Consider the following 13,857-nt stretch of genomic DNA (forward strand, 5'->3'; position numbering starts at 1 on the left):
ATACAATTGCTTCGCCTCTTCTTTTTTACGTTTCCATTTATAGCAACAGCCTCTCTTCCTAATCTTTTTAATCCACAGTACACGAGCAGCTTCCATTTTCATAATACATGTTTACTTTGCTTAGACACTACTCTGCAAGCTTCAATATTGAAACTACGTTCTGAGCTTTTACGGATATCTTTGTGTTTCTTCTTTTGATTGTACGTACGGAAGATTCACTCATGCTTTTGCTTATGTCGTGCTACCGTTGACGTTTTGTAGTTGTTCAAGCATATCTAGAATCTTAACCTTTTTTTTTTTTGGCAGAAACTTTCATTTTCTTTCCATCTTCAAACTTTGGATGAAACAGCGCACTACGGTATCATTATATTTCATCAACTTTAATAATCAGAATGAAAAAAAGGAAAAGAAAAGAAAAATGCTTTGTGGTTATTTGAAGCACTAACAACGCGATGCGTAGACTAGGTTGGTGTGAGAACTTTCCTTATCGGTGATGCTGAAGGGATGTAATAACATCATGAAATCAATATTTAGTAGCCAATAACGAAGTCAATACTTCCAAAAAAAAAAAAACTCGTGTTGTCGACGAGGAATACGCGTTAGCTCTAAAATTCGTTACTCGTGAAAAATTCGCGTTATAGCCCTTTCGCGTAAGTCGAATCGCGTTGTAGCGGGAGTCGACTGTATTGCCATTCCTTCTCCCTACCCCTTCCCATTTACGGCTTGTAGCCACACTTTTCCAAACTTTCAAGGTTTTCAAGCACTAGAAAAGAAAATTAATATTTTCAAGTCCTTCTCTCTTTTTTTTTTTTTTTTTGGAACGACTCATGCTAATTTCCGGGAGTTGGGGGCCTCTAACAAAGCGGGCCCCTAAGCTATAGTTTGCTTAGCTTGTACGTAAATCCAGACCTGCTTATATCCATAGTGTACGTCTAGGAAATAACAAAGTGGATGCATTAACGAGACTAAACTGAGTCATAGATTGAAGTTTTATCTCAAGTATCTTATTTTCGACATCTAGTTTGCATTCGCCACTACAAAGCATCCAGTTCCCCAGAAAAATATTGAAATTTATCTGAAAATCCTTTCTAATGAAGTAGCAAATAAGTGATATGTCATTCCGGTTGCAACTCCTACGGTAAACATTCTTGATAAACTGATAACAGCAAAGGGGACATGTGAGACCATTACCGATATGAAAATTGGACTGATAGTGCCATTTCGCAACAGTAGATATTACAACGTTATAAAAGAACTCACAAAGTTCAAATCAGCATTCAGGTGGTCGCGTCAACAGTGTTTGATCGAACACCCGCTAGCTCGTATTTTTTTCTAAAAAAAATAAATCATCAACCATTTTCTTCTGCCATTTTCTGAAGAATTATCTAAAAGGAAAAAGTCATCATGAGCCCAAAGAGTCAAGTGAGACAAAATTACCATGAGGAGTCGGAAGCTGGGGTCAACAAGCAAATCAACATGGAGCTTTACGCCTCCTACGTTTATTTGGCTATGGTACGTGCATATTTTCAATTCATTATTTTTATATTGTTCAGATAAAAAGAGGTTCGTGCAGAACTAAACGAGCTCACTTTCCTGAACACAAACATTGAATTTGTTACATTAACTCTCTCACTCACGTTCTTTCGTTATTATTATGTTCTAAATTATTTCAAATAAAATGCACTTTTAAAATTATAAAACATTTAAATAAAAAATGGTATTTTGAATAATAATAAAACATGCAAAATGTGAACATTAGTTAGAAATGCACATGCGTTAAAAATTATGAGACATGATGTGAAAATATTTCGGAGTGTACTTCAAAAACGTTACTGCATTCTCTCTTTTAAACTCTTGGGCGTTATATTTCAGTAATTTCTAACTACGAGTATTTATGCTTTCGATAAAAACATTGATCTACGTAAGAACTTGATATGAATATGCGTACAAAAGCAAGAAAAACAAAATGTAGAACTAAACAACAAGAATTCCAAATATGTAAAGAAGTAATTTAAAAAACAATTTTATGTATGTTTTTTATAGGCTTTCAATTTAAAACAGAATTTATTGAGGCCTCAACTGTTCATTTTATAAGAAATAATTTGTTTTACTTTTAAATAATTGTCAAGCAAATCAATGGCAAAAAAAAAAAAGAACGAAAGAGAAAAATAGAAATATGGGGTTAGGAAAAAGTAAGAAAGAAAAAGAAAAAAATAAAATTATTTGCATTTTTCTGACTTTCGTCAAAAATAAATCGTTTTAAATTTAGAAACTTTAAAAAATGATTCGGGTCATCAAATCAATGACAGAGTTTTTTCTATTTTGTCTGCGGAAAAGACGTTAAATCCATGATTTGAAAAAAAAAAAGAAAACAGGAAAAAAGATTAAAACACAATTGATTCGAAAGCTAAAACAGGGGTACCCACTTGGGGCTTAGACCTAAGACCTGGGAGGGGGGGGGTCTTGGTGCAGCCTGCGACATAGAAATTTCTAGGGGGGTCTTTTAAGGGGTATTTTCTTTATGGGGAAATCCCAATTTGAGGGAGTCTTTGTGGTTCTTGGGGGAAGGGGTAGTTTTTCATAAGCAATGAGGCTTTTTTTTTTTTTTTTTTGATAGATACAGAAGTTTTAAATTTTTATGATACTTTACGCGTCATTCTGATAAAAAATCTCTAAAAATATTTAAACAACATTTTTTTCTTATTGTTTTAAAGTAATGCTAAACAGTGAAAGTGAGTTTAAAGTATTCCAATCAGTTTAAAAAAATGAATGCATTGGACAAGAAATGACAAAAAGAAAAAATTTTTCATTATTACCCTCTATAAGTTGACCACCAAAGTACTGCACCGCAAGTGATCAACATACACAGGTTTCACTGCATTTGCAAGTGTGTGGGAGGATATTTTTCTTTGTTTTCGATACAAATATAGATTGAGCACACTCTTTGACCCCTCTGAAAAAATTTGAAATATCGAGCCCACCTAAGGCTGACATAATAATAAGTAACTGTCCCGAAGTATTACCGTATTACAACCATCCCCGTACAGGACATCATGTTAACTCTTTCCAACATAACTAGAGTTTAAAATAAGGTAAAATAATGCTGAGGAAGCAAAGAAATTATCATGACGGTGGAATAGGAGAGCGAATGAACATAGCCAATTGGCGAGAAATTCGTCATACATTATTTGTAAATATACAGGCGAACCGAATGACCTTTTAATTTTCAACTACGGGCAAAGCAGTGCGGGTACCACTAGTTACTAACAATAAAACTGGAAGTCTGTAACTGTGTGGATGTCTCGATCTCTGTGACGCGCATAGCACGTTCAGCCGATTTTCATGAAATTTGGCGCACAATTAGTTTATATCATAGGAGTGCGCACCTCGAAGCGATTTTTTGAAAATTCGATTTTGTTCTTTTTCTATTCCAATTTTAAGAAAATTTTACCGAGCATTTAACAGAACGTGGACGAGTGCAAATTACCATAACGTGGTGACGAGAAAATTATCATAACGTGGAACATGGGCGAGCAAATGAACGTAGATAATTGGCGAGAAATTCATCATCCATTATTAGTAAATATACAGGCGAACCAAATGACCTTTTAATTTTTCACTACGGGCAAAGCCGTGCGGGTACCGCTAGTAAATAAATAAAATACGATTTCAGACAGTATACATATGAAAGGAGTCCATTTAACAGGAATAATAGACAGGATAACATGTTAATTACAATATTTTGTCAAGGAGTTGTCTTCATGTTGAAATGAGCATGAACTTTTCCCTTTCAAATGGTAGTTCTCCTTTTGTCACAGATTGTCACACTAAGATTAAAATTTACACTAATGTTCGTAATATTTCCTATAACGGCTGCTTTACAATTGAATTGAGAGAATCTTATCTTCGTAATGTTAAAACGTCTTATGCACATTTTGTGGCGCAGTATTTAAACTTTTATGATTATGGCAATTCATTTATTTATTTCCTTTTGAAATAAAACTATGAACCAACCTAACAACAAAAACATGTTTTTCGTGGATTACTAATTTGATTTTTGCAACAAATTTAGAAATTCATGTTCGAGTAGGAAAATTCTCCTGAAACAGTCTCATATTTCAGTGAAAAATTAATTTGGAAGAGTTTTCATACAGATATCAAAAATGGTCACTTAAAAATATATTAAAGGTTTTTTTTTTTTTTGCTATGTTTCAAATCATATTTTGACTCCGTTATAAGGTCATATACCTTTGCTGAATTCATAAAATTCGAATAGAAATTACAGTATTTGTAAAAAGAGTTATTTAAGTACTAAGGGTACCCGGATGGCTTTTCCCGTATTAGACACTTAAAAGGTTATTTGGTTCGCCTGTATATTTACAAATAATGGATGATGAATTTCTCTCCAATTTGCTATGTTAGTTTGCTCGCCGCCCATGGTCGCATATGGTAGTTCGTTCGTCCACGTTATCATAATTTGCTCAGTAAAATGTTCTTAAAATTGGAATTGAAAAAGAATCAAATTGAATTTTCGAAAAATCGCTTTTAGGTGCTCACCCGAATGCTGCGAACTAACTTAGTGCCAAATTTCATGATAATCGGCCGAACGGTCTAGGCGCTATGCGCGTTACGGAGATCCTGAAAGACAGAGATCCAATGATCCAGGGACACAGACTTTGAGCTTTATTATTAGTAAAGATTATATTGAACGATCTTATCTGCTTAAAAACATTGATTTTTTACTAATTGCTTTATAAACCTCAACTTGTAAATTAGACTGAAGGAACAATGGTTGTCTTTTACATATATCGTCTCTTCTAATGACCAGAATGCAATCAAAGAATTACGAAGTTAGTATTCATTTTAATTTAAATGTGGTCGCCTTGTCAAAATACTACTTCAATAGTTTACGAAAAAACTTGAATCTACACCAATTGACACCTTACTTTGCATTCCTAGTGCGCATGAAAGCCGAGTAATAAATAGAGTCTCAGTAGTTTCTTTTCTTTTTTCAGGATTGTGCGTAGACAATCTAATTACATTTAGAAAAAGTTCTGGATTAAAGATTCGAACATTACACGAAGTAAAAGGTCATTAATTAAATATGAGACATAAATCATAATGAAGGGTTAATTGAATGAAAGTTGTAGTACTGTTTTTGTCGATGGAAGCATTGCGTGGCTGCCTTTCACAGATAACATCCCTGTCAAATTCAACACCATAAAGAAAGGGTACAGATAATGAGAAATTCTAGCACAAACCTTTAAACGCTACTTTTCTTCTTCCTCTTTTTTTTTTTTTTTTATGCTTATTATTATTATTATTTTTTTTTTTGCAAAAACTTTCATTCTTTTTAACCTTCAACTCAAAACAAACATACCATCTTTCCATTAAATATGGCATATGAGTAAGGACAATATGCATGCTCCTGTTTATCATTCGACAAAACTAGAAGCCTCATTCGATAAATTGACAATTTCATCCCTCCCAAAAATTCAAGTTCAGGTTGCCTATGAATGTTAGCCCTACCCCTAAAATAAGCTCTAGTTAAAAGATCTTCATTCAAAAAACGCCTTATGACACAACAGCTAGATTCAATTTCAAAATATTTTATTTAATAGCAAAAATAAAAAAGTAATACATTTTGATGCTCAGAAAAAAATGGATGTAAAAAGAGTACAGTACTAGAGGGAAAGAAATGTGGAATCTTGTTGGAATAAAAATATTACAGCTTTCTGGTCTGCAATAAGAAGGAATTAAACATAAGTCTGAAAATGGCGATCACAGAAATACAGAGTAAAAGCGCAAACAGAGTTTAGTTTTGAAAAGGATCGTTTTTTAAAAAGTATTTCTCATATTTAAATAAATGTGGTGCTTGAACCAGAGTAAATGTATCTTTTTGGTGCAAACAACTACATATTATTGCGCATTAAAATAAAAAAAAAAGTAGTAGTAATAAAACGATCCTTGGACAGTAAGTCCCAGCGCAGTGCTTGCAACAAGAAAAGGCGTTACTTTCTGCGGGGGGGGGGGGGGAGTACACAGAAGCACCAAAGACAGATCTATTTATTTAATTACCAATGACTGCTCAAGGAATAACTTGTTTTAAAGTTGATATAAATGCATAAAACTCGAAAGAACACAAAGCACTAAAATTTAAAGGAATAACTATTGAGTAAAAGAAAAGGATTTATCAGAGATTAAAGTAGTCCCCTGCTCAAAATTGAAAATGAAAAATCAATTTGAGGCGAATGAAATGTAAACAGGAGCATGGTTGTTAAGCGAGTTATGCAACTAAAATTTAAATATCTTATTATTAAACCTGTGTGTCTGTAATCCAATCTTCTCCGGATTGTGAATGTCTCGTCCTGCCCCTGCCCCATCCCTTTAAACTTCCTGGGGCCGGGAATGCAGGATGTCATGTCCTAAGAACATCCAGAGGTAAAAGCACTAAAATCATCGATTTTCACCCGCCGCACCTGTCATTGAGCTACTGCAGGTGTCGAACAGGGGCAGACGAGCGAATTGAGCAAGGGACCGAGCCCCTAGTGTTTAGTATAAGCCAAAAATCTCCTGGAGTTAACTTCATGTTGCTTCAAGTGAATGAGCTAACTCATTCTAGCAGCTAACTCATTCTAGCGAACTTGAGAACTATTAACCGGAGATAACTCCTCGTTGAACCAGACGAACTTGAGAACTATCAACCGAAGATCTCCTCTCCGAAAACCTCTTTGAACCAAACGACCAAAAAATGGAGTTAATTTGTTGCTGTAAACCTTTCAGTTGCTGTTAGAAAATTTTTAATGTTTTATAGTTCTTTTTAACTCCTGCGTACAAAAGGAAGGAAGTTATGAGTTTTATGTCTTGATCTGTCTGTGGAATCGTAGCTTTTAAGCAGACAAGCCCTTTTTTTTTTAAGTTGGGGACTTAATGGAGTGTGTTCTTAGCCAGATCTCATCTTTGTAGAACTTTAATTGCTGGATATATAAACGAGCAAACCGAATTAGCATTCTTTGACAACTTTGGAGGTAAAAACTTTCTCACATATTTGAAATTTCAGTAGTAATTGAAAGAACGAATATTTCTGCGTATGATGGAATTTATTTGAAAATTCCTAGTTCTACAAATTTGGAATTATACTCTTTTTAAAATCTTAAATACAGTTCGAAGCCTGTGATTGGTAACGATTTTGTTGTTGGCAGACAAGAAGAGACAGCTCAATGAATAAAAAATTTTATCAACCTTTCAAAAGCCATTTTAGAATCTGAGAAACTTCCATATGATTCAATTTTAGCACAAAAGTAAAGTTTTAATAGGATTTTCAATTTTTCTTTTGATTCTGCTCAACTAGCAAAATTTCTTTTTCCTGTGCTAGTTAGAAAATTAAAACATATTTAAATTTGATGTGTGTTCTTGTACGTAAGATTACTCTTAATAAAGAGTCAGTTTTTTTTTTTTAAATTTTTAACTAAGCATTAGTTCTTGTCCTCACATAAAGGTAAACATTCTGTTTGTTAACTTCGTAAATCACCGGAAACTGAGTAGTCAAAACGTTCTTAAAATGTTAGGGATACCTACGGTATAACGGGATTCTATTAAATTAACTATTTTCAGTTATTTGCTTGGAACTAATATTCCTGATGAGATTTCTTGTTCATTGCAGTCCTACCACTTCGACAGGGATGACGTAGCTCTGAAGCACATTTCTGAGTTCTTCAAGGAGAGCAGCGATGAGGAGAGGGAACACGCCATGAAGCTCATGAAATTCCAGAACCAGAGAGGGGGAACCATACTCCTCAAGGACATTAAAGTAAGTTCTGATAGAAGCAGGGCTTAATCAGGGCCTGAACTACCCCAAGGCCCATGAAGTCTGGCCTACAGGCCGCCCAAAATTATAGATTATAAAGAAAATAAAAGCAAAATATAGTTTTGATATTTTTGTTATGATGTTTAAAATTATCAGCGGTGTGTTGCTGAAACATCAGACAACCATTTTTTTTTAAATCTAGTATTTTGTTTGGGTAGTGTGCGTTTTCAATAAGCTCTAGCTCATCGGTTCTGAACCTGGGGGGAATTACCCCAAAAGGGATTAAAATGAGAGTTTTTGAGCGGTAAAAATAAGTCATACAAGGATTAACTCATCGTTTGGTGTCAGTGCAAAATTGTAAAACAATCTTGTGTATCAATCGAATTGGTAATCATTAGTGATTGGTAAAAAAATAGTGCATTGAAAAATCTCAGACTTGCAATGTGCATTGGCTAAACATCAAATATTAAACAAATTTTTACTACTAAGCAATATATGAACTTCAACTATCTTAATAACAAATAAATACCTTTGTGCTTCAAAATTTAATGAATCAATTAACCAACGTTTTGATGCTCAAATATTGCCAATTTCTGCAGACACCCTTTTTTTAATGCAAAGAAGTGTAACTTTTGGATTAAAAGTCATGAGAGGAAACTCAACTATCTTGTTAACTGTTTTTAAATTTAAGAACAAGTTGCTAAGAAACAAGTGATTTCTTTGTCTGAGTGATTAAAATTCCCTAAAAAAATTATTTTTCGTAAGTTTAACTTTTCAACAAAAAGGCAACAACTAATTTGTTTTTTGGAGTATTTGCTAAAATATTACTCATTTTGTATTGTAATAGCAAAAGGTTGGTAACCACTGCATACTCTATGCATATGCAATGACATAAAACGTCACGGTCGGAACTCTGCAGCACCTTCTTCCGTTGTTACTCTTCAAGGGGGCCTCAACAGACGTGACTGGCCTACTTTACGAAAATTCCTAAATCGGGCCCTGGGTTTAATTTTTAGTGAAAAAAGTGCGGAATCCCTATGTTCGCCAGGCAACAGTACCAGTGAAAGCTCTGATTTGGCTTCGTGTAACTGGTGATTATCATACGGGAGCTTCAAGCTTTTCCTCATCCAAAAAAGGTTCTTTGTATCCCCGAAAAACACGTATGTAACATGCATTGTAACTCTTGGGAGTATAACGTTGTTATGTCTTTGTCAGTTTTAGTGTATTTACTCAATCGGAACTCTGTAAGAATGCATGAATAGCAAATAAACAATCTATAATTTCTACATACTACAAATCCTGTGCCATTGGCTGGCATAGGGCAATAGAGCACAAGTCTTTCACACCATGAGTTTAATTTCGAATGCCAGCTTTCAGGGTTTCATAACCCTCCATAAAGAGTTAAGGTTATGTATACACGGTGTTTCTGAACTCTTGGGCAAAACTTTAAGGGGTGATAGTACATGTCAGGACAAACAAGATAAAGCCAAATGTAAGGGTCCAAACGTCTTCCGACGTTTTTTGTCCAAAATTTCAAATCACCATTAAAAAAAAAAAAAAAGAAAGAAAGAAAAGAAAAAATAGCCGATTCATTTGTGGTTCCCTCTAAAATTATTTTTTCAACAGTATTTTCTTGAAAATACATCTTGAAGATATAGTTTTAAAAATACCGATAGAGGGCGCTTTAGACTTTGGAGTATCGAACAACTATTTTTTACTGCAATTTTTGAATATCATTAAATGTTTTCTAATGCTTGGACTTAAACTTAAATTTTCAGCTAAAACCAGAATTGTTGGGAGTGATTAAGTAGCGAAAACTGAACTGTCTTCAAAGACTGAAATATACTTTGTCCAAAAAAAAAAAGAAATGTATGCATCAAGAATAAATTGAACTGATGCCAACAAACTCGGCAGGAATGTAGTTTGGTAAAAGATGATTTAAATTTCGTCACCAGTGAGGAAAGGACAAGCGCGCTATGCGCATACAAGAAGCGCAGACAGGTACGATTGGAAGTGGGAAAGCTTGTGTCAAAGGGAACTTCAAACGAAACTGTCGAGTTGTAAGGACGCTATTTTGACTAGGACGACCTTTTAGAGGTATACGAACAAGAGTTGGACGTTTTAAAGAGATTTACAGTAGGTCTCAAAGAAGCAGGTTGGTTATACGGGCGTATCTGCGGCCACCTCGGTCGGAGCGATATGGTAGTAGTTTAGTGTAGGCGTAAATAAACGAATCACTGCATTGCGGTCGGTTAAGGCATTCTAGAAACAGAAATGAGCGCGAAAGTCGCACATCAAAGGAGCGGCCACTACCGTATCAACAAAGTCGCTAATATTAATTAAATGCCGTTCAACACCTTCCAAGAAACTGGTGATATCAAGAAAAACAATCCGAAGTAGAAGACGCTGGTATCTCGAACCGGCGTCCATTGCGATGGTTTGAGCTTTCGTCGATTGGATTTTCGCTGCACTCTTCAACGATGAATCCGATTTAGTTCCAGTGGTCGCAGGTAACCTATTTCACGCCATAATACTCCGTGTTTTTTCTTGTATGGCTGCTAGATGACGCTATACTACTTCCGGTTTTGTTTCCTTTATTATGTCATAACTTCTCAATAAAACAATCTTTTGTTCCGAGTTTTTAATCATTTCCTTTTCTTCTCATAGGTCACTTGCATATAAACTTAAGCACGAAACTTAAAATGCCGATTGCATTTTAAGTTTCGTGAAGATCACTTGTTTCCTTCTGGGTGCATGTTTTTTTTTTTTTTTTTTGTGACTGAGTATATTTCAACTTCTGAAGAGTTCCGTTTGTGCGACTTAATCACTTCTAATGATTTTCATTTTGAGCTGAAAATTTAAGTTTAAATCCAAGCATTAGAAAACGTTTAGTGAGATTCAAATATAGCGGTAAAAAATAGTTGTTCGTTACTCCGAAGTCTAAAGCGCTCTCTATCGGTATTTTTTAGACTGCATCTTCAAACTTTTTTTTCAAGAAATTAATCATAAAAGGAATAATTTTAGCGAAAACCACAAACGAATCGACAAATTTCACCGTATTTTATGATCATTTGAAATTTTGGATCCTAAACCTGATTCGCGTCTATTTCCTACGGAAGATGTTTGTGACCCTTATTTTTTTTACATTATATTGTTTGTCCTGATATGTGTTACCACCCCTTAAAGTTTCGCCCAAGAGTTCAGAAACACCCTTTATACACATATATGTATGCGTGTGTAATACAAGCCCCCCCCTCTCTCTTCCCCCCTTCCGCCATGAAATATTTCTTGCTACTGCACTGTCCCATCCAGGAACGAATGTTAAAGAGTCCCATGTGGTTAAGACGCCTTCATTCCCTCAAATTATTCGACCTCGATTCCAAGCATTGGTCCTGGGACTGAACCTAGCTTATCTCACACGCTATATGGCAATCTTAAGGCTTCATGCTAAAGGGTAGGTCCTTTTTGGAGAAAAGGCCTTTTGATGATATTAATACAGCACTTCTTCCAATAATATCCTTATAGTAGCTCTAAATCTGGTTAAAGCTGCATGTCCCTGGTGTACTTTAGGGGGCAATTGGAGTTCTACCTTTTAGCAGAATATAAGTGCATAAGCTATAAGATCGTCGGTTGTTAGGCTAGAGCCAAAGTCCTCAAGATCTTCCATGAAAATTACTAATATATGAGCAAGTTCGTATCCAGCTCAAAACGGAAGGTGGGGCGTGGGGTAGGTCAGTCCTTTGAGGGATTCAGCGGGGAAGGGGGAATTCTCCGCCCATGTATACGAGTGTTTATACTAATGGATTCCGATAACATACGGGTTACTTGTTCAGTAAATTTGTGGAGTTGAAAATTCTGTGTCTCGGTTGTTGAGCAGTTACCCTCCGAGTACAAGAAACTGAAGAAAATCTCCCTCTCTTTAACTGTGGGTCTAAATTGTAGAGGTGGAGATGATTGGGGTGTTTCCCCCCGATGATTAAGTCAGTTATTGCCCTTCTGTGACGAGTAATAATGATCGTCTGCTAGATGTGCTCTTTATAAACTGAGGCCGTTAGCTTCCGCACTAAAAAAAATGTTTGCACTTGACACTGAAGCGCAACTGCATTTCAATTGACCAAATATTTTCTCTTCTCTAGACCCCGCATAAAAGCAAATGGGCTTCACCTCTCGAAGCGATGGAAGATGCTCTGGAATTAGAAAAAACCGTCAATCAGGCTCTGTTGGACCTCCACAAAGTTGCTTCAAGCCATGATGATGCTCAAGTAAGTTATAGCAGCTACTTATTTATAATCATATCACCATTTGAGTACGCTGTCAGATATACAGCATTCAATTACTCAAGAATAAGTTAATGATTTTAAAATGCATAATTATTCACACTTCTGTGTTTTTGAAAAGCGTGAAGTTTCAAGAAATTACTTCTTTGAATTAGTATAGTGAAGTAGTATTTATCAAATATTTCATTTCTGTTTGCCAGCTGGGAAGTAAGAAAATCCTAGTGCGAATGATGTTAAAGTATTAAAACTAAATTAAGGTTTCAACAACGAAACATAGTTCAATAAGTACGTGTAACCCATTTAGACTGCTCATAATAAAAGCTTTGAGCGAGTTTTTTGTAGAAGTATTTTCATTTTTAAAAACTGATAATCTTTTCCGCAGCATTTTGTCATGATTGCTCCTCTCTAGATGACAGCAGAGGTCTGCCTTTAAATAATGCAAGCAGAAGTTTGCAATCGAACTGAGCGAATTCGTAGAGAATCCGTTTTAAAGGACACGTTTTCGAAAAAAGCAAAAATGTGAGTTGTTTTTTAATTTTTCATCAATAGTGGTAAAAAAAATCAGCAAAACGATGCCTTACATATGAAGTTTGATGAAACATTAAGGAAGGTATGGCGTAACCGCAAAAAAAAAAAAAAAAAAAAAAAAAAAAAATCTTGCAGAAATAACATGTATTATTAATTCCAACGTTCGTACACCGTTGAGCACCGGCCGTGTTTTTAAGTTGTTAAAAATATAGATTATTAATATAATAGGCGTATAACGAAGTCGTGTAATGTCGACATCAGGTTTCTGCAGAAGGATTTTTCAACACTCTATTGATCACAACTGTAAAACAATTTATTGATACATTTCATTCAATTATTATTCGTTTAAAATCTTCTCCTAGATGTGTGACTTCTTAGAAGCCGAATACTTGACCGAGCAAGTGGAAGCCATCAAGAAAATTGCCGACCACGTAACCAACTTGAAGAGAGTCGGAACTGGATTGGGCGAATATGTCTTTGACAAGGAATTCAAATAATCTTTTCCCGTGCAGAACTTTTTCCAAAACGAAACTAATATAATTTTGATGTTAATCAGACTGCAATATTGAACATTTTGTAAAGGAAACAATCTGTAACTAAGAAACAAGCATTATGAAAATAAAGAAACATTAAAAATATATTTTAACACAGTAGTAATTTCAAACTCTTGTGAAGGATGAAGATACATGAAAAAACAGTTAATTTATTCTTTTCCTAGCAAAACAAAAATCTTCTTTCAAAATTCTTTGTCTTTGAGATTTTGTCTCTGTCAGTAGAGCAAACCTAACAACCATCGGGCAACCCGAACTTAAAATTTTTGGGAGAGCAGAAATTCTTAATTTGCAGAATGGAGTTTGCTGAATGGAACTCTAAATTTCGACGAATAGAATTCCAAATTTTGTCGAATGATGGTGACTTTGTCAAATCGTCAGTTTTTCATACAGAGTGTTCCGTTTTAACCCGCAAGACCTTTATTTTCGCAACCGTTAGTCCTAGATGTATACTTCCAATTGCAAAAATGTTCAAAATCAGGTGTAGAGTTAAGATATTGAAAGTTTGAAGTAAAAATAAAAATGAGTCGGGGGGGGGGAGATACAAAATTTAACTTTTTATACGGGCCTTAGGTCCCTTAACTTATATTTATGGAAATAATCTCTATTGAAAAACAATTCCAACGCAAAAAGTTTGAAATTAGTACAACCAATATTTACCGAGATATGAAACGCAGCGTTTTGTGACTTACAC

At 34.9% G+C, this 13,857-nt stretch overlaps 1 protein-coding gene across 1 annotated transcript; it reads left to right on the top strand.

Moving 5' to 3' along the window:
* Positions 1–1,266: 1,266 nt before the first annotated feature.
* Positions 1,267–13,252, top strand: LOC129216113 (soma ferritin-like). Its single transcript, XM_054850266.1, has 4 exons — positions 1,267–1,512; positions 7,664–7,810; positions 11,944–12,069; positions 12,975–13,252. Exons 1-4 carry the CDS (start codon positions 1,405–1,407, stop codon positions 13,107–13,109), a joined length of 516 nt encoding a protein of 171 aa, XP_054706241.1. The 5' UTR covers positions 1,267–1,404; the 3' UTR covers positions 13,110–13,252.
* Positions 13,253–13,857: the final 605 nt, after the last annotated feature.

The sequence above is a fragment of the Uloborus diversus genome, chromosome 2 (genome assembly GCF_026930045.1).
Source record: "Uloborus diversus isolate 005 chromosome 2, Udiv.v.3.1, whole genome shotgun sequence".
NCBI lineage: Eukaryota > Metazoa > Arthropoda > Arachnida > Araneae > Uloboridae > Uloborus > Uloborus diversus.

Excerpts from the sequence above, each read along its gene's own strand:
- LOC129216113 (XM_054850266.1), top strand. The coding sequence starts at position 1,405 with ATGAGCCCAAAGAGTCAAGTGAGACAAAATTACCATGAGGAGTCGGAA. Across the intron at positions 1,513-7,663 it reads CCTACGTTTATTTGGCTATG|TCCTACCACTTCGACAGGGA; the intron begins GTACGTGCATAT and ends TGTTCATTGCAG. Across the intron at positions 12,070-12,974 it reads CAAGCCATGATGATGCTCAA|ATGTGTGACTTCTTAGAAGC; the intron begins GTAAGTTATAGC and ends ATCTTCTCCTAG.